At 40.4% G+C, this 22117-nt stretch overlaps 1 protein-coding gene across 1 annotated transcript; it reads right to left on the bottom strand.

Annotated features, from left to right (window-relative positions):
* Positions 1-733: 733 nt before the first annotated feature.
* Positions 734-21389, bottom strand: LOC108046288 (DNA N6-methyl adenine demethylase). Its single transcript, XM_017125893.2, has 6 exons — positions 20985-21389; positions 5924-6109; positions 5498-5843; positions 1837-2125; positions 1374-1654; positions 734-1100 (listed from the first exon to the last, which is right to left on the bottom strand). The coding sequence occupies exons 2-6, from the start codon at positions 6052-6054 to the stop codon at positions 882-884; spliced, it is 1266 nt and encodes a 421-aa protein (XP_016981382.1). The 5' UTR covers positions 6055-6109; positions 20985-21389; the 3' UTR covers positions 734-881.
* Positions 21390-22117: the final 728 nt, after the last annotated feature.

The raw sequence follows: 22117 nt of genomic DNA, 5'->3' as shown, positions 1-22117 counted from the left end.
GATAATTTGCTGGGCCTATCGAAATTAGGATATAATGGGATCGATAGGTTGCGCAAAATTTCAAATTTGGTTAAAACAAAAATCTCAATTATATATATTCCAACATACTTGTCCCTAAAATTATTGTATATGCGATTATTGAAAGACAAAAACAATTTTATTATACAAAAATTTTCCATTAAATTTATTACACAAAATACATGGGGTTACAATATAATTGGTAAATTATTTAGTTAAAATATAAGTCTATCTAGCTAGTTCTCTGCATTATGAGTGCATCAAATGCACCACAAAAAGAATCCATTGTACCCATCCCGCTGCAGCACTCCAAATCCTGGCAGCCGCCTCTCGATATCCCTGCCCAAACATTAACATTTAATCCGACTGCCCCATTCAGATCTGTCTGTCTGCCGCACCTGCCACTCAGCAAAAACCATACAAAACGAGTAAAAATGATAAAAACGCGAAAAATAATAATCACTTGATGTCTGTTTGCGTATACATATTGCAGTTTTTGCACTTTTTTAATCAGTTTCGTAAAAATGATTTGAGCGCATTGCATTTTTGTGTGCACACCACGCCCCCTCGCAACCACAGTCGCCGCGGCCGCCCACGTAGTTGATTTTATTATCAATTTTAATAAAAATTTTGTGCACTTTTTGTAGCACCTGGCGGACAGGCATACAGGTGGGCCATCGCATCGCCTGGCGGAATACACATGGACCCCATTTGTCGGTAGCCACGTCAACCGTCGTCAGCACAGCCAATTACGCAAATTAAACAGATTGTTATCCTGTCTCGACCCGGACAATGTGACAAGCCGGGCAGCTTAATTCAATCAACGTGACATAATTACTTAATTAATTAAGTGCGCCCAGCGGTCACACATTCAAATCGGCCATCATTTTACGAAAGTCGTTGAGCGAGCCGTACATCTCGAAGTCCGCTCCCCCGTTCCCGCTGCCGCCCCCATAAGCGGCCTGCCGCTGCGATCGGGTGTTCGGGGGGCGTGGCAAGGTCAGCGGCACGGGCAGAAGCTCCGGCATCACCGAGTGATGCGTGATCAGCGCCTTCAGCGAGCTGAACTCCTTGGTGAAACCCTGAAATGATAACGGGATAAAAGGATAATCCTGATTAAGCAGAACATATTTAAATCTGTGATTATATACTTAATAGTATGATTAAATTACTAGGGGAAAGGTGTGTAAAAATATGAAGTTAAAAATGAAGAAAGTTATATATTCACTTTTATTGCATACTTTTAGACATCATTATAAGTGATTTTAAATAAAAAATAAAAAACAGAAGCCTTTTTAACCTATAAATATATATATTGTTTTTTTTTAAGCTGATGTATTTCATCAATTTCTCACCTTTATTTTGTAACCCCTTTGGTTCCGCAGGATCAGGTAGTGGGCCACCCGAGGCGATGGAGGCGGCACTCGAAGGGAGAGGGCAAAGCAGCCCGGCTTTGTGCTGCTCTGGCGCACCAGAAATGCACCCGGACTCTGCCGGGATAATACCTCCAGGGATATTTCCCTAGGAATCCCCGCCTGAAACCAGGCAGCCCCCTTCAACTCCTGCTGCTCAGACAGGCTGAGATTATCCAGGCGCAAAGGACCATGGGGAGGAAACAGTTTTGGACTGGAGTTGGCTGTAAGGAATAGAGAAGTGAAACGTTTAAAATATATGTGTTATGTATTAATTGTTTCCTTAAAAATTTAATTGGATTTCTGGAACATAATTTGAGTTGTTTTTAGATTAATCATGTTTCAATTTAAACATTTTCCATTTTAGTGATATGTCAATTAAATCAATGCCAGGGCATCCACATACCACTGCAGGTCTCCCTTAGATACTTCTTGTTGCTGGCGGGCAGTTCCACCTGCAGTCGCTGCGTGGCACTCTCCAACGCGGAGAGCGACTGGCGGCAGGAGTCGCCGAACTTGCTGGCCACGTACTTGTCCGGCTCGCAGATGGCCTCGTTCACATAGCCGTCGGAGATGGTCTGAGTGGACCCGCACCCGGATCCGGAGGTCAGGGAGGATCCGCATGTGCTGTGCACCAGCGGGCGACTGTCCTCGTTGCCCCGCAGCAGGCCGATACCCATGGTCAGGCGCTTCACCTGTGGACGGATTGCAATGCACAGAGAGAAACATTTAATCGTGAGACGGGTTAATGGAAAATATATTCTAAGAGGAATACCAAATCTTCTATAAAATTTCTATAATATTTTAATGTCAAGTTTATTTTACTTTAAATAAAACTATTTAAAAGAATAAAATATTTTCAGTTTTCTAAAAAATGTTTTTGTTGTGATATAATTTTCATCTATAATCGCAGGGCAATCATCTCTCATAAACTATTTCGTAAGCTTAGAAATAAATCATATTTATTTATTTAAATCATATATATTATACTAATCAGGGTAGTATAAAAAAGCAAAAAAGTCTTCAAGAAATATAGCTACTTTATTAATATATTTGCTTATTTATATTAAAAGAAAAGTTTACTGTAGCTCAAGATGAAAAAATTGCAGAAGAGCAATTAGTTTTGCTTTACATTAAATTAATGAATGTAAGTAGTCAACGAATTCTTAATATAACGATAATATTTCATAGGAACTTAAATGTTCTAAAATATGGTTTTTCAAAGTAGTTTTTAATAATAGTTTTATATTTTACGAAGCCTTTTATTTCAGTGTGACAACTGCTAGTCGTACAATTTGCATGTTGCATGTTGTCTGCCAATTTGGCAAAGTTTTTGCATTGCTATAATGGCATATTCGGGACTTCTGTTGTCTGACCAGTATCGGGGCAGGTGCAGTTGTTCAGGGATTTGTGGCACCGCCACCTCATCCCCAATCCTGATCCCACCCCCTGCAGATGATCCCCACCCCCGGCGTAAAGTACAACAAACATCAAACACACTTTAGCTCTCACAGCCGGAACCACAACGACGTACCTCCCACTTCGAATTTTAGCACTTTTCCCCCACCCGGAAAACAACCGAGATTGATGTGTAAAATTTTTGGTTACCAATAAAATGTTAAACAGGGCTTGCCACGCCCCCTTTGGCCGCACTACGCCCACCCATCAGCCGCTGGCTCCTGCGGCAAATTACTTTGAAATGAGTTGGAGCCTGAATGGAAAGTTTCTGGCGTTGGCTGATACTGCCTTTCGGGTTTTCCTTCTCGCCGTTTAAATTGTTTCCCATTGCGTTGCGTAATTAGCAGCCTAAACGTAAATTGGACTTGGTTATTTCCTCGTAATTTGCGATAATTATGTTGATTTAATGGAGATGAAAGGCGATTTACTTAAAGTTCTTCGCATTGAGGAGTCGATGGAAGAGGCGCCTTTTCAATTGCAGCCAAAGCTAATTAAATTGGCGCATTGGCGGCACTTGGCTGTTGTTAAGTATGCAATCAGAGCACCGTGCCAACCTAATGCCCCCATTATGCTAATGGCATCGGAAGGGACCCACGCATAATGCAATACAGCCCGGAGGACTAGGACTCCCGACTGCCAGACAAATCCAGACGATAAAGAATGCAGCAAGGCAGAGGAAGGTGGCTGGGTGGATTTTCTAAGGTATTTCCCACAGACAATGGCACAATAGACGTGTCTAAGCAGCAGTTCTCCCGCTGCCATTTGATTTTCTCGCATTCTCCTTGCCTTGTTATCTGTGGAAAACTTTTCACGTTGCCTACTTTCAGGCGGCGCCAGAGAAAAGTTTCCGCCATTGTCCTTTGGCAAGGATTCCATTCCCTAGGCCTAAAAACACGTGACAACGGCAACTGGCTGTCGGATGCATTTGGCGCTGTTGCTGCGATTTATGTGTCATAAAGTCAGTAAGTTAACGGCATTTGCCTGCCATTTCCCAGGCATCCTGCATTGTTCCGAAGGACTCCTATTTTCTAACTTCAAACTGCACTACAGGAAAATGGGCAGCATTTAACGGGATGCCATAAAACAGTTTAAGCTGGAAGTTATAAATGATAATGTGGACTTGGTCTGAGTTGCTGCCAACAGACGAAAGTATTTAGTTTGTGGAGCTAACTACTTGCACTTTAGGATTATAGACTGCAATTCATTTTCTTGTTCATTAAAACGTTAAAGTTTGGAGTTTGCTATTGTTATGTATTTAATGGTTAATTAGCAAAGATTTTATAAACTTGGGAAGGGAAGTGAAATAAGTATGGTTATTAATTATGGTGGTTAGTCTTCTCTTTATTTTTTTATAACTTTTCTGGAAAAAGACTTTTTTGGGAGCAATCAAGATTTTAAAGGCCACTTTTAATAAACGTATAATGTAAAACATTGTTATTTTGAAATTATTATATGTTATTTATAATTATTTATTTTCGAGGCACATTTAAAATTTCTTTCAGTGTGCTCCGATTTTAGTTCCATTTTAGTTGTGTGCAGTTAGTGCACCTTTGTTAGTGGCGCGTGCCAAAGTGCCGTTAGTCGCAAATTTGCATTTGTGCAAATTAATTTAATGAACTCTTTTTCGGCTGCAGGTTTAGTGGCGAAAACACTTTCCAAGTGGAGTACATACTCTAGTCCCAATTGCTTTTAAATACGATTCAAGCAGGCAATTTCAACCAAGTGATTTAAAGTGAACTAAACAGAAATTTAAAACACAAATAGACAAAAGGCATCTCAAGTTAGATAACATTAAGTGCATTACTGAATTACACTTAATCCCCAGTCAAAAGGATTTCCACTCATTTTTTTGCAATTTTCTCATTTTTCGAATTTTGTTGATGCTGTCTCGAATTGTAGTTTTTTCTTTTCTGTCGCTACTGGTCATTTCTTTGGCATTAAGTGCATCCCAAGCCAATGCTCCAATAGGTATTTCGTTTTTCCCCCTCTTGTTTCCTCGCAAATCATCAGCGCAAGCAGATTTATGTTCTCTACAAAGTAATTTGCAAGCAATGAGAAATAGGCTTCAAAGGAACCTGGCAACAATGCAGAAAATGATTGCTCCCTCGACTGCCTTCGCTACGTTCATCTACCTTTTCAATACCTTGGCTAATAGTTAATATTAACAAGCTGAATTTTTTTTAGGGGAGGTAGGGAAAGAGAAGTATATACACTACAACTTAGTTTAAAGTATCCTAAAATGTAATATATTATAAAGATATTTCGGAATTTGTGTTAAAAGAAAACTTATTATTTATTTATTTTAAAAGGCTTGGAGCTTTTTATTTTACATTTACGTTTTTAGGATTTAGTGCAATTTGAAAAGCGAATCTTTCTATATTCACTATTATTTAAGTTCCCGAATAAATCGGCAAGAATAACTTAGGAAAGTGCAATATCAAAGTTTAAGCAAAAAATAAATACAAAATATTTTAAAATTAAAGATTATTGAGAATGAATATTATTTTCACCCGCATAATTTCTTTCTTCGAAAGCCTATTACCTTTTTTTTAATAATTTCAGTATAAAAGGGTGGTTATTTTCTTACAGTGAACCCTGGCAGGACTTACCAGCGGCGGTTTATCAACCAAACGACGGCAATTATTCATTTCAGTGGGCGAATTATCCTCCTCGGAGCTGGGCGAGCGCAGATGGTGCGGATGCGGATGGGAGCTGGAGTGCGGATGCGGATGTGGATGCTCCTGCCCGGCCAGCTCCTGGACATCGTGGTGGCTATGCAGCAGCTGCAGCTGCTCCACCGGACGTCTCTGGAGGTGCGGATGCGGATGCAAGTGGCTATGCGGATGTTGCTGCTGGCGGGGCTGAGGCTGCGGATGCGGATGCGCGGATGGCGGATGATGATGATGGAAATAATGCTGCGGCGATGTCGTTGTCACTGTTCCAGCAGCTGCTTCACTGCGGTTAACAAATGAGTCCAAGGATTAAGGGGGCGGAAACTTTGAGATGAAGATTAAGGGAGTTTCTTTTCTACTCACCTGGATGGCGACTTCTCAGCTGTCTCAATCAGCGTGGTCTCAGCTGTTTGCGAGGAGGACGACGAGGCGGATATAAACGTGGCTGTGTTGTGCTGCGGTTCCAGGCGTAGGCGTATATCCTGCATGGTCATCAATAATGGAGTAATCCTCTATAAATGGTGTGTTTTTTGAATATTCAATGCATTTCTAAAAATAAAAGATATATATAATAATAATTAAAAAAGCTCAAAAAATACATTATTTAAATTTTCCGGGTAGAATAAGACATATTTATGAATAACACGAAAAGTTCTTCCCCTTAAGATAGTTATTGATATATAGCTCGATTAATTTTACCATACATACAGTTACCATTCTTTACATCAAACTAAATTTTGTAGATGCCGTATTTAGATATGACCAATCAGTTTATTTACCTATTCATATTTTTTTCAGCGTGAAGAAAGAAAAATGTAAAGAGCTTGTTAAAAGTTTAAGCAACCCCTTCGAAAAAACCGACGAAACTTTTTGCCACTCTTGAGGGCAAGCACTTCGGTCACTTCTGGACCCCATGCTAATGGCATCGTTGATGATTTCTTGACTTATTTTTCCAGTGCAACATTTTTCGCCTTCAACTCGAAGTTTTTGCTGTAAGCCGCTGCCACTTTCAAAAGGCTTTAAGCCTTTCTGACTGCAAACTTTCTGCCCACAACTGGCTGCTTATTGAATCTCTCAACATATAAAACTATATATGCGTGTTTGGGTGCCTGTGGCCTGTGCCGATAGTTCTTGGGGGAAACTTTTAATGCGATTTTAAGCCTTTTGCTATTAGTTCGCAAATTGTTTCAAGATTTTCAGCATATTAATTTTTAAAGCCTTTTCGGCAGTGGTTTTTATGGTTTCCGGTGGAGTGCCTGATAATTGAAACCGAATGTGGGTTAAGGTTGAGTCGAAGCAAAGAAATGTGAATAGACCAAAGGAGGCCTTAACTTTGCCCCGAAGGTCTCGTCCTGCATCAGTTTTTATTATTCTCCAGCCTGTGCTGCACCACTTTACCCACTTTCAAACAATGAACAATGGGTGTTCTGCAACAAAAGAACTTGCAACATTGAAGGGGAGGCAAAAAAGGGTGCAAAATCATTGGGTGTGGTGTAAGAAAAGCTGCAGCTACAGGCGCAAGTGTCGACAGTTGTTGAGATGTTCTTAGATGCTCTGTGATGCTGCTCTGCATTTAACAAGTATACGCCATGCTGGCCGGGCATTAATTTGGCCCAGGATGAGGAGTCACAAATGTGCTGACATTTGCTGGCACCCCGAGCAAAGTTTTGCAAAGTGTCAAATGACAACAAGAACTGCAACTCGGATTCCCTTTTGGATGGAAAAGTGACTGAGGACTGTGTCTCACATGTTAATTTGACTTGTCATACAGCAATCGCATCCACATGTTGTAGCTACAAGGATAATAAGCTACAAATATCTGCAAGCTGCGGAGTGACAACATTTTGCATAGCACACTCTTGTGCGTCTTTCAACCGAGAACTTACTTACTTCGTTGAGATGAAGCAAGATATAGTGGCTTGGCTCTGTGTTTTTGCTTTGTCTGAAATCAAGTTAAAGTTTTGCTCAATAAATTTCACAAAAAGTTAGCATTTTATTGCTGTTTGTTGGTGGTAAGCAAAGGTCTTTTTATCTATTCACGAAAACTGGAACTGCATGGAACATTACAGCAAAAAGAAAGCGCTGGAGAAGTTTATACCACTCTACTTTTTTTGTAGGAATACATGCAGAAGTCTAAGTTTAACTCTTTGTGAGTTTTTTTTACGAAAAGTTCAGTTTATTCTTTTATTTCTATTTTAAATTACATGTACCACAGACATTTTTAGTAATTTTAAGCCACTTGAAAACGTATTGAGTATATATTTGTTTTCGATTTTTAAACCCTTTTTCTATTTCTTTAAGATGTGTTCAGAGTGATTGTTATCTATTTGGCAATCATCTGGTAAACATTTGGACACCTTTTGGTTAGACTTTTTGGCAGCTCTTATTGGCAAGCTGTTTTTATATCCCCTATCTTTTGAACATGCTTAGCTCCAGTCTGTTATTCTTTCGTTCGCTGGGAATTGAAATTTTCCTTTATGGCACCTGTCCGTGTGTCTGTTGCCATATGACAATCTTCATATCCACATCCTCTGTGCGCCCCATAAGTTCCTATGTACTCCGGACTGTGCTAGTCCGCTTCCGCTCACATCTGCTTGTTAGTTTATTGAAATTGATATTATGGTTATATGCTACTTCCCACCATTATCTCTTCCTCCCAGCGTCTGTCTCCGTTTATATCTATTTTCATGGAGATTTTGTTGCAGAATTCATTGTTAAATCGTTTGGAATAGTTTTTTTTCCCCCCTTGGCATCCTGCAGACAAAGTTTGATTGTCATATGAAGTGTTGGTGTCTCATGTCTGCCGCTCGGGCTTGTTCTACGTCCTCAGTTTCCCATTTGGCTTGTTCATATTTTTCGGTGCAGAACCCAATCCCTTGGCAAATTGCACTCCAGAGTCGCCGGCACAGTCGGTTCTTTATGGACCCCGTTTGGCCAAGTCTTTAAAGCGCTTACGTCAATCAATGGCCTGCAACATGCAACTAAAACGGATGTGGTTGCCGCAACAATCGCAATAACAATAACCCACGAATGTCAACAGTCTTTGAACCCGGCGAAAACACAGTCACAGATACAGATACAGATACAGTCGGGGAAACAATAACCTGGGTGGGCTTTGGGCCGACATGTGAATTGTGGTAATGGAATACTCGGTTAACAACTGCTAAGAGCGAGAAGTAACGGGACTGCCGCTTATACAACCTCAAATGTTGTAGGTGCGCCCAGTGAACAGGAGGCTACAATATTTAAAAGACTCTTAACAATGGCATCGAGCTCAAAGTAGCAAAAATCTGGTCACAAACTTAGAAGTTTGTAATACCCTTTTAGACCGTAAAATTGCGGGAAATTATATGTGAGCACGAAGATTAACCATACATTTTTTTAAAATTTTAAAAATCTTTAAAATAATAAATCTTCCAAAAATAAAAATCTGCAACAATGATTAAATTTGGTCCCCATTGGAAAGTGCTTGAGTACTGACCATCTTAAAAATGTTGCGTAAGATAAGTATATTGCTTAAATTCATTAAAAAAGCAATAATGAAACCCAACAAGATTATCTAATGCGCTTCTTCCGCTAATAAATTCAACTTGCCCCTTCTGAAAGGGTATAAAATCGGCAGTTTAAAGAGCTACAAGTCACGGAAAGAGGGGTTGCGGTACATTGCATACCAGGCACGACAAACACTAGCCACGGCCCCACGTTGGGCGCCACAACCTATCACAAAATTTATGTAGCCATCAAAGCCAGCAGAGTTGGCCCTCCAAATTGGCAAAGATACCAAGGATGCGGCAGAGTATGGGAGCGTGTGGCAGCCACGAATGCAGTTCAATTATGAATTATGCCAACAATTTCGCCTGACATGTTTGCCGTCGTCTTCGAAGTTGCTGAGCCACTAATTAAATGCAGCTCTGTGGGGTCGATTTGTTGTGCTAATGCGACTCGCGTAATTACACAAGCCGCTGTGATGGCGACAACGGCGGCAACATTCCAAGACGATCGGTGCGTGTGTCAATAGAACAGTGAGAAATGGTTTGTAGCCGTTTTAAGAGAAGGAGGACCTGAAAGTGCAGTGCACTGAAACTAAAGTTTGCAATATTCGATGTATGATTTCCAAGTATATTTGGACATTAAAAATTCCTTTTTTAGCGAATCTCAAATTTACTAGTATTGTCATTTAATATATGGAATATTTAATATGAGATTCAAGAGTTTATAAAGTGGGAGCCTTCCACGAAACTTTTACAAAAATCTCAAGAGACCTTTTATAAAATATCTTTCTTAATATCAAATAAAACTAATTATTCAATTAATTGAAATTCATAGAAAAATTCTACATTTTCTTCTTTTAATATCAGAATCATAAATTTTTCTTAAGTTTATATTTTATATTTTTCTCAGTGTTCAGCTCCACGAGGAGCTTTGTGTCCGGACGACGGGCTCCTTGGCGTCGTGTCTCTGTCCGCATTTGGCATGTGCAACAGCAACATCAACGGCAACACCAGCAACAGCAACAAAAGCTGCAACAGCAGCAACAAAAAGCACAACAACAACAATGGGTTCTTTGTTGTGCCAGCTCCTTGTTGTCATAGCCATTGTTGTTGTTGCTGCAATTGTACATTGACACCTCCTGGCGGCCACTATTTTTGTTGCTGCTTTTGGACTGAGTTCGGTCTTCTTTTTCATACCCTAACTAAGTTGTATGGAACTATGATAAGGAGTTTCTAATTGATAGGAATCAAATATTATATGTATGAGTTTATATTTCTTAAACATTACATATATATGAGATTCAAAATCAGAGATGAGAATAAAGTTTAAAAGTATAGACTTGTGGTAAATACAAGCATTAAACCAAAAAGTCAATAACGAAAAAGTGTACTTAAAAACATCCAATAATATCAATCCTTTATTATGGGGAAAAATATTTTTAGGGACATTTAATTCTTTCTTTCTAAGTGGTCATAACATTACATGCTATATATAAGATTATGATTAAAGAATTATTTAGAGTAGAGATTATTATTTTTAAAAGGGTATTTAGAGCTTCGTTCCTTCAAAAGCGATCTTCTTTTTGCCGTATTTTTTGTTTGCTCTGTCATGGCGACGTACATAAAATTTATGTCGCCTAAAGTGCAACTCTGACAATGTGAGCTTGTAATTTGTTGTTTTTGTTTTTTCCGTACTTGTGCCTGTCAGCACTTGGCCATGGCTATTTAATGATTGTGTCGTGCAAATACCAAAAAGCCACGGGAGAAAACCATCCTCCGCTCAAAGTCCGACTTTAATTCCCATTCCGACTCAAGAGACCGAATCCAAGGAAACTGAATCCGAATAAGCCAAAGTCAGCTGTTCAACAAGTGGAAGGAGGGGATTACTGGGGCGGGGGGTGGGACTGCAGGTGAAAGGCGAAAGGAGGCGTGGCACCGTCATGCAAATGTCACATGCAATCATAAATGCATATCGACAAACGCTTTGAACGCCGCCGTGGGGCGACTGTAATAATTTATACAAATGTCTGCGGCTTTTGACTCGGCACTTGTCACCTTTGGGCTTCCCAACCTTTGCCCCTCCACCACCTGAACTACATATACTTTATATATGGAGAGACGCAAAGATAGTTGTAACACCCCCCCAGGCGACAGTTCAATAAAAGTTATGCCAGTCTGATGACACAGTTTCCCAGCAGAGGAAAGGTGATGCGTTTTCCTGGCAGATTGAAAAACTTTTGCCTCGTTGACTGTGAAAATTAAATATGTTTGGCTGCCTTTTTAGGAATGCCTCTTCATTCTCTGTCGGAAGTGTCTACGAAAAATAAAAGGAACTATATCAAAAGGCGGCCAGGGGGAAAAGGTTATCGAGATGACTTTTTTAAACTATTCTGTGTATTTGCTGTATTACTTTGAACCCCCTTGTGAAAACCACTTTTAAAGAAATTTACAAATGTTGCTATCATTCTAATAATTCTAATAAAATTAACCATAATAACTAAAAGTGGTTTTTAATTTTTTTTTATAAATATATAATATTGAAATTATAATATATTAAATTAGGTCCGTATTCTGACCCCCCTTTTTTAAACTTCTAATATGAAAAGAATTTTAAAGTTTACTTCATATTTTTTTTTACCACTTATTTTAATAATGTTTTTTTTTCTCCTGAGACGAAACATATTCTTTCCTCTGAATCGTTTTTATTTCGATCCCTAAAATATTTAGTTATTTGTTATTAATAAAATGTTTCAGTGATAAAGAGAATATTTTTCCTGAGACTACAAAAAAAGAAGTAGTAGCAGGGAATTATGTTATCTGAACCCCAAACATGACTTGCAGCCCCGACAAAGTGTGGCAATAATTTCCAGGCAAGTCGGAAAGCCGAAATGCCAGGGGCAGGCTCAAGGCACGCCTGCATTCCATTAATTAACAATTAGTGCCGTCAAGAGGGGGCCTTCCCTGGATTTCGTGCCCCTTTCTGTATTCTGTATTCTTTTTTCTTTATTTTTTTTTGGAATGCCGCGTCGCTTTCCGGTGAGATGAAATTGGGTCCCGGACTGGACAGGATACGGTAGCCGGTGCTCAGTGCACACAATCAGTTGATAATGATGCGGCAACGCCTTCCGCAATTTGGACCGTTAAGACGGGCAGAATGAGTTAAGAGCTGAGAGCTGAGATCTGTGAGCTAAGAGGGATATGTGGCCAGATCCCGGCTAATGTCAAAGATGACAGCCCAGATGATGACGGGGACCAGGATGGGAATGAAAATGACGACGACGACTGATGACTTGTGTAATAAGTGGAAAGACTCTTGTCGAGAAACAATAACTCGTTGTTGGCTGGCTTTGAACTTGAACTTCAGTGGTGGCTGGTTGCATGTTGCATGTTGCCGCAAACGCAGCTTAATGATGGTTTTCATTCCGGTCTACCATTTTATTTTTTTTTTCTTCTTTCAGCTTGGCTAGATCGCTCGACTGACTGCTCGCGACTCTGTGCGCCTGTTAACTTGGCCATGAAACATTCGCAGCCCGGCCAGAAAATTCACAACCGGCATTGGGAAATCGCCGGCAGACGAACAGGGGGTAAAAAGTGAGTTCACCTCGCCGCTCTACGTGTTTTTCTAGTTTTCTTTTCTTTTCTTTTTTTTGTATTTTTGGTTGCATCTACGCGATCTCCTTGGCTGGATTCTGTAAGCCCCTTCAACCCCGCCCATCATCCTCGGAAGAAAACTCGTTTTCCCTGCCATATTTGTGCGTGGCGGCGTCTTAACCGCAAATCCTTTTAGATATGAATTGAATTCATATATTATTTATGATCTGTTTATTTTTATTGTGCATGCCAGATGAACATCATAATGATGATTGGCTGCCACGATTGCCAGGGGCTGAGGGGCAAAGGGGGAAAGGGGGCGAATGCCATGCCTGTCGCTCAGCCTGTCAGAAATGAGAAAACTTCTAATTGGAATTGCTAATCAAGTCGGGCAATTTTCGGTAGATTGCGCCCGGTACTATATATCTTTTCATTCTCGCTGCACATATTGTATCGCCGGATTGATCGCACTAAGTGGGTTAAGTGGAAGCAAATTTCAAGATCAGTGATTCCCTAACGAAAGGAATTTTTACATTGAAGGGTATTGAGCGAAACAAATATAAAGCGTTGGAATAGTCAAAAGGTTTATGACTTGCAAGGGAGATGGTAAAATAAGTCTCATTACGTTTTTTTGAATATTTTACAGAACAACAGAATTCTATCATTTACTTTTTCTCCTGTAACTAGTTTTATAATTTTTTAGACATTTTAGTCTTTGGTTTGTTGAAAAACTCCATTATCCCTATAGGATTATTGTCGATTTACAGATGCAAAATTATTATATCAAAAATATCTGAAGAATATTCTTAGAAATCATAAAATTAAATAAAATGATTTATTTTGAGTTCCGTTTTTAAGTTATAATGACAATTGAGTTTACATTTAATAAAACCGACTAAGCTTGGAATTAGTATTTGAGTATTTTTTATACCCTTGCAGAGGGTATTATAATTTTGGTCAAAAGTGTGCAACGCAGTGAAGGAGACATCTCCGACCCTATAAAGTATATATATTCTTGATCAGGATCACCTCCTGAGTTGATATAGCCATGTCCGTCTGTCCGTCTGTCCGTCTGTCTGTTTCTACGCAAACTAGTCTCTCAGTTTTAAAGCTATCGAGTTGAAACTTTGCACACACCCTTCTTTCCTTTGCACGCAGTATATATGTCGGAACGGCCGGGATCGGCCGACTATATCCTATAGCTGCCATATAACTGATTGATCGGAAATGCCATAACTTTGGTGTTTGTAAAGTTAGAAAGCTGGGATTTACTATGGGTTTTATATTTGGCCAATCAATCCGACCTACCAAATTTCATAAGGATCGGCCGACTATATCCTATAGCTGCCATATAACTGAACGATCGGAAATGCCATAACTTTGGTGTTTGTAAAGTTAGGAAGCTGGGATTTCCTATGGGTTTTATATTTGGCCAATCAATCCGATCTACTATATTTCATAAGGATCGGCCGACTATATCCTATAGCTGTCATATAACTGAACGATTGGAAATGCCATAACTTTGGTGTTTTTAAAGTTAGGAAGTTGGGATTTTTTATGAGTATTAAGAATGCATCATATCAATAATTTTGGAGAATATAATTTACAGAGTATTCTGCAAGGGTATATAAACTTCGGCTCCGCCCGAAGTTAGCTTTCCTTTCTTGTTTTTTTATAGCATATTAAAAATCTGCTTTATTTTGGCCAGTTCTTTCACTTAAATTTTGGGCCAGCGCTTTCCTGTTTAATACTCCTGCAGTCTGGCAACGTAGCTCGTAGTTTATGACCCCACAGTTCGCAACACCCCCACAGCCCCCCTCCGCTTACGAAGCCGCGAAATGTTCTTCCCACTTTTGGGCTCTATTCTTGGCGGACAATATCCAGTTTAAACTGAGACGAGACCAGGGCCAACGGCGCCCCACACGACGATTCGCAAAGTAAATCGTTGGCAGCAAAGTTTTGTGCCTTGATTGCCTCACCTGCCCCACCTGCCCCACCTCTCAAGTGGCGACCCTCTGCTAACTTGGCCTGTCAGACTGTCGCCAGCAGAACATGGCCTTAATAGTCGGCCATGTTTATATGGCTCATACTCGTCGCCGGGTTGGTTATTACAATTATTATTGTTGTTGACATGCCGCTCGACGCTGACAGCGGAGCAATTTAGCGGCGCTTCCAAGGGGTTGGGAAAATGCTGGGGGAAAACTCTGGATGGAAAATGGAAGATCCCACTCCCCAAAGTGGCAGCAACAAGAGTCCGAAAATTGTTCAAAGCAATTAGACCGCGAAGTGATGGGAAAACGGATCGCTAAGAGTTCAAACGATTGGATCTCTTCGAAACGGCAGCAAATACTTCAAATGCACTCGAAAGTTAAGAGCTTTTCCGGCTCAATTCTCCAAGCAGCGGGAAATGGCACTTTTCACTGACAGCTTGAGGTGTTTAACCCGCGCTGAAAAAAATATATTTTATTATGCTGAGCGGGGGAAAAAAAAGCAAAGCGTGGAATGCAATTAAAATGCAACTTCCCAAGCGGATTATGGCAAACATATATGCACATATATTCAGATCCTGCCAAGTACTTAGCCCAGAAAAGGGATAAAAAGCAAAAGCGGAAGCTTCGAAAAAAATGGGTAAAAAGGGGAAACGTTAAACAGTTTAGCAGTGCTTTCCTGTGCTCCGCTTTAATGATAATGAAGATTATGCCACACGTGATGGGGCATGGAAAAGGGGGGCGTGTTGTGGATGCAGATGATGTGTTGGACTGGAGTTGCATGATGATAATGTTGCTGCTGGCGCTATAATGAAATTGTTTCTGAAGCGTCGGTTTGGAAAAGTGCAAAGCCGAAGCAGAAGCTGCTGTTTCTCCATAGTAACTAATGTGTGTGTGTGTGTGTAGCCTTATGTTCACTAGTGTGTGTTAGCCCCTTTTCAAGTGCCTCTTAACGGAAACCGCTTTGCATTGCATGCTGACGATGGAAATTTTTTAAATACACTAAAAATGAGTTCTACGGTATTTAGAAAAGTAAATAGTAAGGAATTCTATCAGTTTCGAGAATCCACTTTTTAATCTTTATTACTCATGCTATCACAGGCAAATAGAATTTAAAAGACTCTTCGTACTTAGGTTTGACTTTGGACAAGTATTTAAAAAAAACTTTACAAAAATACAATTTCTATTGTTAGTTAAAAACATTTATTTTTTTAAGCAAACTGCACTCTAGGAATATGTTTACATAAATAAAAAAACTGATGATAATAATTAGAATTGTAACAAATATCGCTTTTAAAATTTTATTTTTTGAAGCGTCTACGGACATTAAAAATACTGTATAAAAAGCAAAAGCGGAAGCTTTTCGTATGTTTGTATACATTTCACATTTTCTTCATTTGTTTAAATTAGTTTTTCTAGTTTTCTATATAATTATTTAATATAGCATAACTAGAAAATAAATGAAACTATATTTTTATAATTAAAAAATCTACAGCAATAAATTCGAAATGTAAAAATATATAAATCCATATTTTTGCTTTAAATTCATAGCTTTTATTTAGGTTATAAGACAGAGTATACAGTTTGCAACAAGAATTACTGAATTTTCAGCTCGTTTCACTGCCTTTATTTTCTTGCCCACTCGCGCAAGGAACTACTGAAATGATGTAAACAAATTTCAAGGAAAACAATTTGGATAATTACATTATTTTGATGGAGAGTTACAGTTATTACGGCGGTGGCCATGAGGGACTTAGGGGCGTGGCTTTGGTGGGATGCCGGTGATGAGCTGCCGAGATCCGCTGTGTGGTCGCTTATGACTGGCAATGGGATAATTGCAGGACTGCCGGATTGCACGGCATGCAAATGAGCCCGGGTACTTAACCCTGAGTCGGTACCAATCATAAAACACATTTGCTTTAATTATATGCGAGGCCAATCTGGAGAATTCCGACATTGTCTTAAAGCCCAAGCCGAATTGCATTTTGGGGCCGGCTTACATTTATAGCCTGGCTATAACCGCAGGCTGCCTGCCAGCAACAAAGTGGCATTTTCATAATGGGAAACCGAAACCGAGGCGCTTCCACTTGGCCAACTTACACCTGACCGGCTGGCCAAACAGCCTGGCCTCGATTCAATTGCAGCTTCAATTTATACAATTATTATTATAAGCCATGGCCTGCCACGCCCCCATGAAGGCATCGCTTCGGCCGTAACGCCTACGGGCGATGGCCAGGCAATTGAAATTGATTTGCCCAAAATGCTCGGTGAAAATTGCCGGGTTTGGGGCCGAAACAATTTCCCAGCATTTACATAATTTTCCTTTGTTGCAACGGCTCTGAAACTGAAATTGTAAACTCTGGATCTGGCTGGCATCTGCGGTTTTCCTCCCGGGCCCGTTACGCTTGTGATTTTTCCAATGAATATCGTTAGCATTTCATTAAGAGGCGGCGATATTGCGGTTGCCCCGCTGCCAGCGCTCCTAATCGTAAATATTTCGTGTAAATATTTATACATTTGTTGGACTTCTTGTTCGGGGGCAAACGGAACGCATAAACATGTCGATAAAGAATCCCGGAGCAGGTTCTCTCATCCGCTCCCCTTGTGTTTTTGGGTTTCGGAGACTGGACACTGGAGACTGGACACTGGAGACTGGAAAGTGGGGATTGGGGATTGAGTATTGGGGATCAGAGATCGGAGATCTGGAATCTGGGATCACAAAGCTTGCAGTTGGTATCTTGCCGGTTTTGATGTGCCTCCTGATTTTGATGAACTCTTGGCATCCGCTGGATATTCGTTTCCATTTCGCCTTTGTTCCAGCTACCCGACTATCCAGCTGCGGTCCCGACTTTGATTGTCTTTTAATTAAACGACGGGCGAACAATAAAAAATGCTCCAAACTGGTTTCATTAATTTTCAAAGCCCTCTCCCCCGGTGCAGTGTAATTTAGGTTCCCACTGCGCTATATCTTCTATACTATACTATATACCTGTCCCTCGGTCGGTTGTTATTTGCTTTATGGCTGTCAAATTTGCGGCTTATCAGGCGCTTTATCTAGATCTCAACCTGTCGTCGTTGTTGTCCCTCTGTCAATAGCCACGACTTTATATTGGTCCGTGGAGTTCCATTTCCTTGGCTTATCTTATTAGAGCAAACGAAAATGCAATTCACTAAATACTCGGAAAAACCTTTAATTGGATGCAGGCCGTCTGATAAAGTTACTTTTGAGTGGGCAAGCTGCAGCTGATAAACTTGGAATTTACTTAGTTGCGAGTTTGGTTAGTTAAAAGTTTCCAGTTTTTGGAGGGTTGCAGTAACACGTTGATGGTTCACTCGAATTTTAAAACGGTTGCTTTAAAGGTGAATTCTGGGAATAAATTTACATTTTTTTAGAGGAATAACATACACTCTTTTATAGGTGTTAAAATCGCTCAGTTAGATTCTAGAGCCGTTTATTAGTCGTTAGAGTTTTTAATAGCAGAAAAGTACTTAATAGGTTTTTAATTGGTTTTTTATTTCGATTTAATCGTTTCTATTATTATCTAGGTCTGTGTTGTTTTAATACTATGCATTTGTTACTTCCTACAAATATCCCTAGCAAAAATAATTCGTTGGTGTATTAGGTACCCATTTTAAATTATTCTTCTGTTTGAGTTACTTGATTGCCTGTCGCCTGGCTCGGAATTCCTGCCCACCTCTGTTTAATTTGATGAAAATTAAAGTCACGCCGTTGATATAATTCCACTCCATTATGTGACAAGACAACTCGACGATCCGAGTTCTGTTCCTCCACCTTCATCGTTGGTATTTGCGAGATTTGTTGTTGCTGCAGTCGTTTACCTTAATTCGCCTGTCCAAATTGCTATTTATATGCAGCGCCCTCGCTTTTAATTTGCAGCGCAAATCACGAGCAGCCCCGCCAGCCACCGATCCTACACTATATATCTATATATTCGTACATATGTATATTTGGAGGGTATGGCAGTAGGTTCACCTACTCCTCCTGCAATCGAAAAACAAAATCAACAGGTGGCGCGCATATTTCAACATGCGGCTGCCAAGCGAACCGAGCGAAATATCAATAAAAATGCCATTTGTTGCGATTGTGCACGGAACGGAGTCTCGAAGACTGGGGAGCTGGATCTGGGCAACTGGGCAACTGGGGACCCAAAGTCTTCGGGCTGAGAACCTCTGGCAGCCACACATAGATAATTTCCCCAGCAACCTGGTCTTTTGATGATATTTCTGCTCGGTGTGTCTTTTTTTTTGGCTTCGCTTAATTTATTGGCCACACTTTGCTGCTGCTGCTCTTGCTGTTGCTGCTTTTAAACGACAAGTGTTGCAAATAAAAAGGAAAAATTAAAGCGGTGCAAATTAGAGGTGGAGAGGGAAAAGCGGAGGTAAACGATGGAAAACCAAAGGTGACGTCAACACCAGAGGGCCGGAGAAAAAACGTGTTTGCAGCTAAAAACTATTAAAAAAGCACCCAGATTGCAGTTGTTTTGCTCGTGGTGCGGGGCAAGTGACTTGGTCGCGGTGGCTTAATAAAGGCAGCCAGGTTTAGGGTTAACATCCCAGCGCCAAAGGCCAAAAGTGCTGGCCAATGCAAACAAACAAACAAAAAGCGTTGCTGCTGTTGCTGCTGCTCAAGCACGCCAACAACATGTGTACTTGCTGCAAAAAGTCCAAAATGAAGACATGAGCCAGAACCAGAAAGCCGGTACACCAGCGGCAGCAACAGCAGAGTCGACCTTCTTTTGTGAGGCCCAGCTGCATAATTGCTATGGCAACCCAGCTAACGAGTTGGGGTTGCAAGTTGCAAGTTGCTAGTTGCTAGTTGCCGGGGGACAAGTGGAGACCTCTCTCAGCTGACAGTTGAGAAATTAGAACGGTTTTTGTCTTCCAAATCACATGCACGTGTTGCTCTAGTCCCCGGCAGTTGCTGTCGTCGTTTGTTGGCCGCATCCTCGAATGATTGGCGGCTGTTGCAGGTTGCAGGTGCGTGCTGCAGTTGCTGCTCCTACCCAAATCGCTGCTGTTGCAAGTTCCTGTTGTGTAAGGTCAGGCTGCAGCCAAACCCCATTTGGGGCGAGCTTTATCAATTTCGGTTTATTTTCTACACTTACTCTGGGTAAATGCATTTTTAATAGGAGCTTGGAATTTTAAAAAGATCTTTCCAAGAATCCCAAACATTTATTTAAGTGCTTTCAATTTGTAATTCAAGGTTTTTACCAATATTCCCACACAATGAAGATCATTTTTATTTAGATAAATTATTCTATTGTCATGTCAAAAGAAATATGATTGGAAGCTTTATTTTTTTTAAATATTTATCAATAAGTGTAATACTTTTCTTGCTTAGCAAACTAACTAAAAATGTATCAAGGCTTATACCTCTCAAAAACATTTTAGTATTTATGCCTTATTTAAACAGATTTTCGGATTTTCCCAAAAGTGTATTTCAAAGTATGTTCTTTTTTAGCTTTTATTTTCTACGCAGTGAATATCCTCCAAATGATTTTAATGTCTGTTTGCCTGTGCAAATCTTCATCTTTGTTGCAGTTGTTTGTGTTGCTGTTACAGCTTGTTGTTGCTGTGGCATGGTTTGTCTTAAAGTTAAGGTCTCTCCCCATGAGTTGCATATTCGATTACCGCGTAGGTGGACATTGGCACAAGTTGTTGCTTTTGCTGTTGTGATGTTGCTGGTGGGTTCGTTTGTTGCCGTACGTGATTGCGGGTTGTTGCCGTTGATTATTGCCTTCGCGGCACGCATATAAATCTCGGTGTTTAAATCTCGAGTTAAACTTGTAAATTAAAACCTTAATGAGTCTATGGAGTGGGTCCGTGTTTAATGCCACGCTGTGCAACATGGCCAGGATGCTGAGAAACGAGCAGGGGTGTGATTTATGCCGCTCACGAGCACTTTAAGGCACATACCTGGGTCTGTGTGTTCTAAGAGAATTGCGAAATACCTCCCAATTGATTCTCCCTCCCCCACAGTTGCGAAAAATAGCGTGTTTGTTTCCTTTACGATCGCCAGCAATTAGTTGGCGGCAATCACATGCAAGCCACTCACACTTACATTCACCAATGAAATCCCACAACCGATGGCTTTCTGTTGATTTCCCTGGCTAATTAATGCCCAGTGAATATTCTCACGCTTGGCCAAGGAAAGAACACGGGAAAAAAGACAACCGCAGAACATGTTCTCCATCGGCTGACCAACAAAGTGTAACAATCTCCGGCTTCCTCAATTTAATTTGCATATTTATGTTTGCCTGCCCACGAGTTGATTAATTTCCGACCACTAGCTCGGGCGCTCAGATTGAGATGATTGCATAATTATTTAATTACCTTATAAATAATACTTTTCAGGCGAAGAGCCAGCTCCTTGTGTCCTCGGCAACAGGTGTCCCGTTCACTTCCAAAGGTCACAGGCGTAAATCAATTAATTTTCGTATATTTCGAGGCACAAATGTTGCTGCTTTGTTTGATTTTCTTTTTCGTAAACACTTGTTTCGCAATGCCTTAAATTATGCACACACACTTTTAACTGTTACGAAATAGGCTGCAACTTTAATCCGCCTGCCAACCTGTCTCTTTGTATTTGCGATATTCAACCGAAACTAGCAACACAGCACGGTGTGACTGCTGCGATGTTGCTCTTACTCCGACGACGACGTTCGCTTCCGCTGACTCAACGCAAACGACTAAAAAAGGCCACATAAATTTTGATGCACATTCAATAGGCCAGACCAGGCATTCAGCTGGCAGCAGCGGCAGCAGCAACACACACCAGCAACACACACCAGCAACAGCAACAGTCACACCAGCAACACCAACCAGTTTCCTTCCATTCACACGGACATTGTTTGTGGATCGCAAGTGGCAAGAGTGGATTCCACTTTCCAGCTTCCACATTCGCCCCGTTTACGACTTGCCAGCGGTTTGTTATCTTTTATGATAAGGCTTTAGAACCGCTTTTTACGACCTGAAGCTTCATAATTTTTAATGCCCACTTCTGGGAGCCGCCTGAAATTGATAATTTCCACTATTTCTTCAAATGCTTGTGCCTCGCCTGACTAACTAATTAATTGATGGCTCAATTAGGGTTAGTGCTCCTCGAATGGATAGTTATAGTTAGGAGCAGCTTCAGATGGTCGCTTGATTTTTACGATTGCCGGCAAACATCTTACTGCCACGCCATTCAGTATTTGCGGTGAAGTTGTACTTAAGAAGCGGGTTAAGATGAGTTTGAATGTCTAACTGATGATTAATAAGTGGGTAATCAGCTGAAGTGGCAGTCATTCGAAGGAGATTTGTGGTACTTCAAGAATCCGGTTGAACTGTTAAGATGTTTATTTTCATTAAAAATATTGCTTATTTTAATGACCAAAGTTCTTAATTAAGTCGTGATTAAGAACAATAACAATATGTATAATAAATTAATAATTTAATAGCTTTGCTGGGGAATGTTCAATTATAAA

Source organism: Drosophila rhopaloa, unplaced genomic scaffold (assembly GCF_018152115.1).
Source record: "Drosophila rhopaloa isolate 14029-0021.01 unplaced genomic scaffold, ASM1815211v1 contig_163, whole genome shotgun sequence".
Lineage (NCBI taxonomy): Eukaryota > Metazoa > Arthropoda > Insecta > Diptera > Drosophilidae > Drosophila > Drosophila rhopaloa.
Note: the sequence above shows the minus strand (reverse complement) of the source record. Positions and strands in the feature narration are given on the sequence as shown.

Coding starts and splice junctions, on each gene's coding strand:
- LOC108046288 (XM_017125893.2), bottom strand. CDS start 6,054: ATGACCATGCAGGATATACGCCTACGCCTGGAACCGCAGCACAACACA. Junction 2,126..5,497: donor TGGTTGATAAACCGCCGCTG/GTAAGTCCTGCC, acceptor ATCCGTCCACAG/GTGAAGCGCCTGACCATGGG. Junction 1,655..1,836: donor TCTAAGGGAGACCTGCAGTG/GTATGTGGATGC, acceptor TATTCCTTACAG/CCAACTCCAGTCCAAAACTG.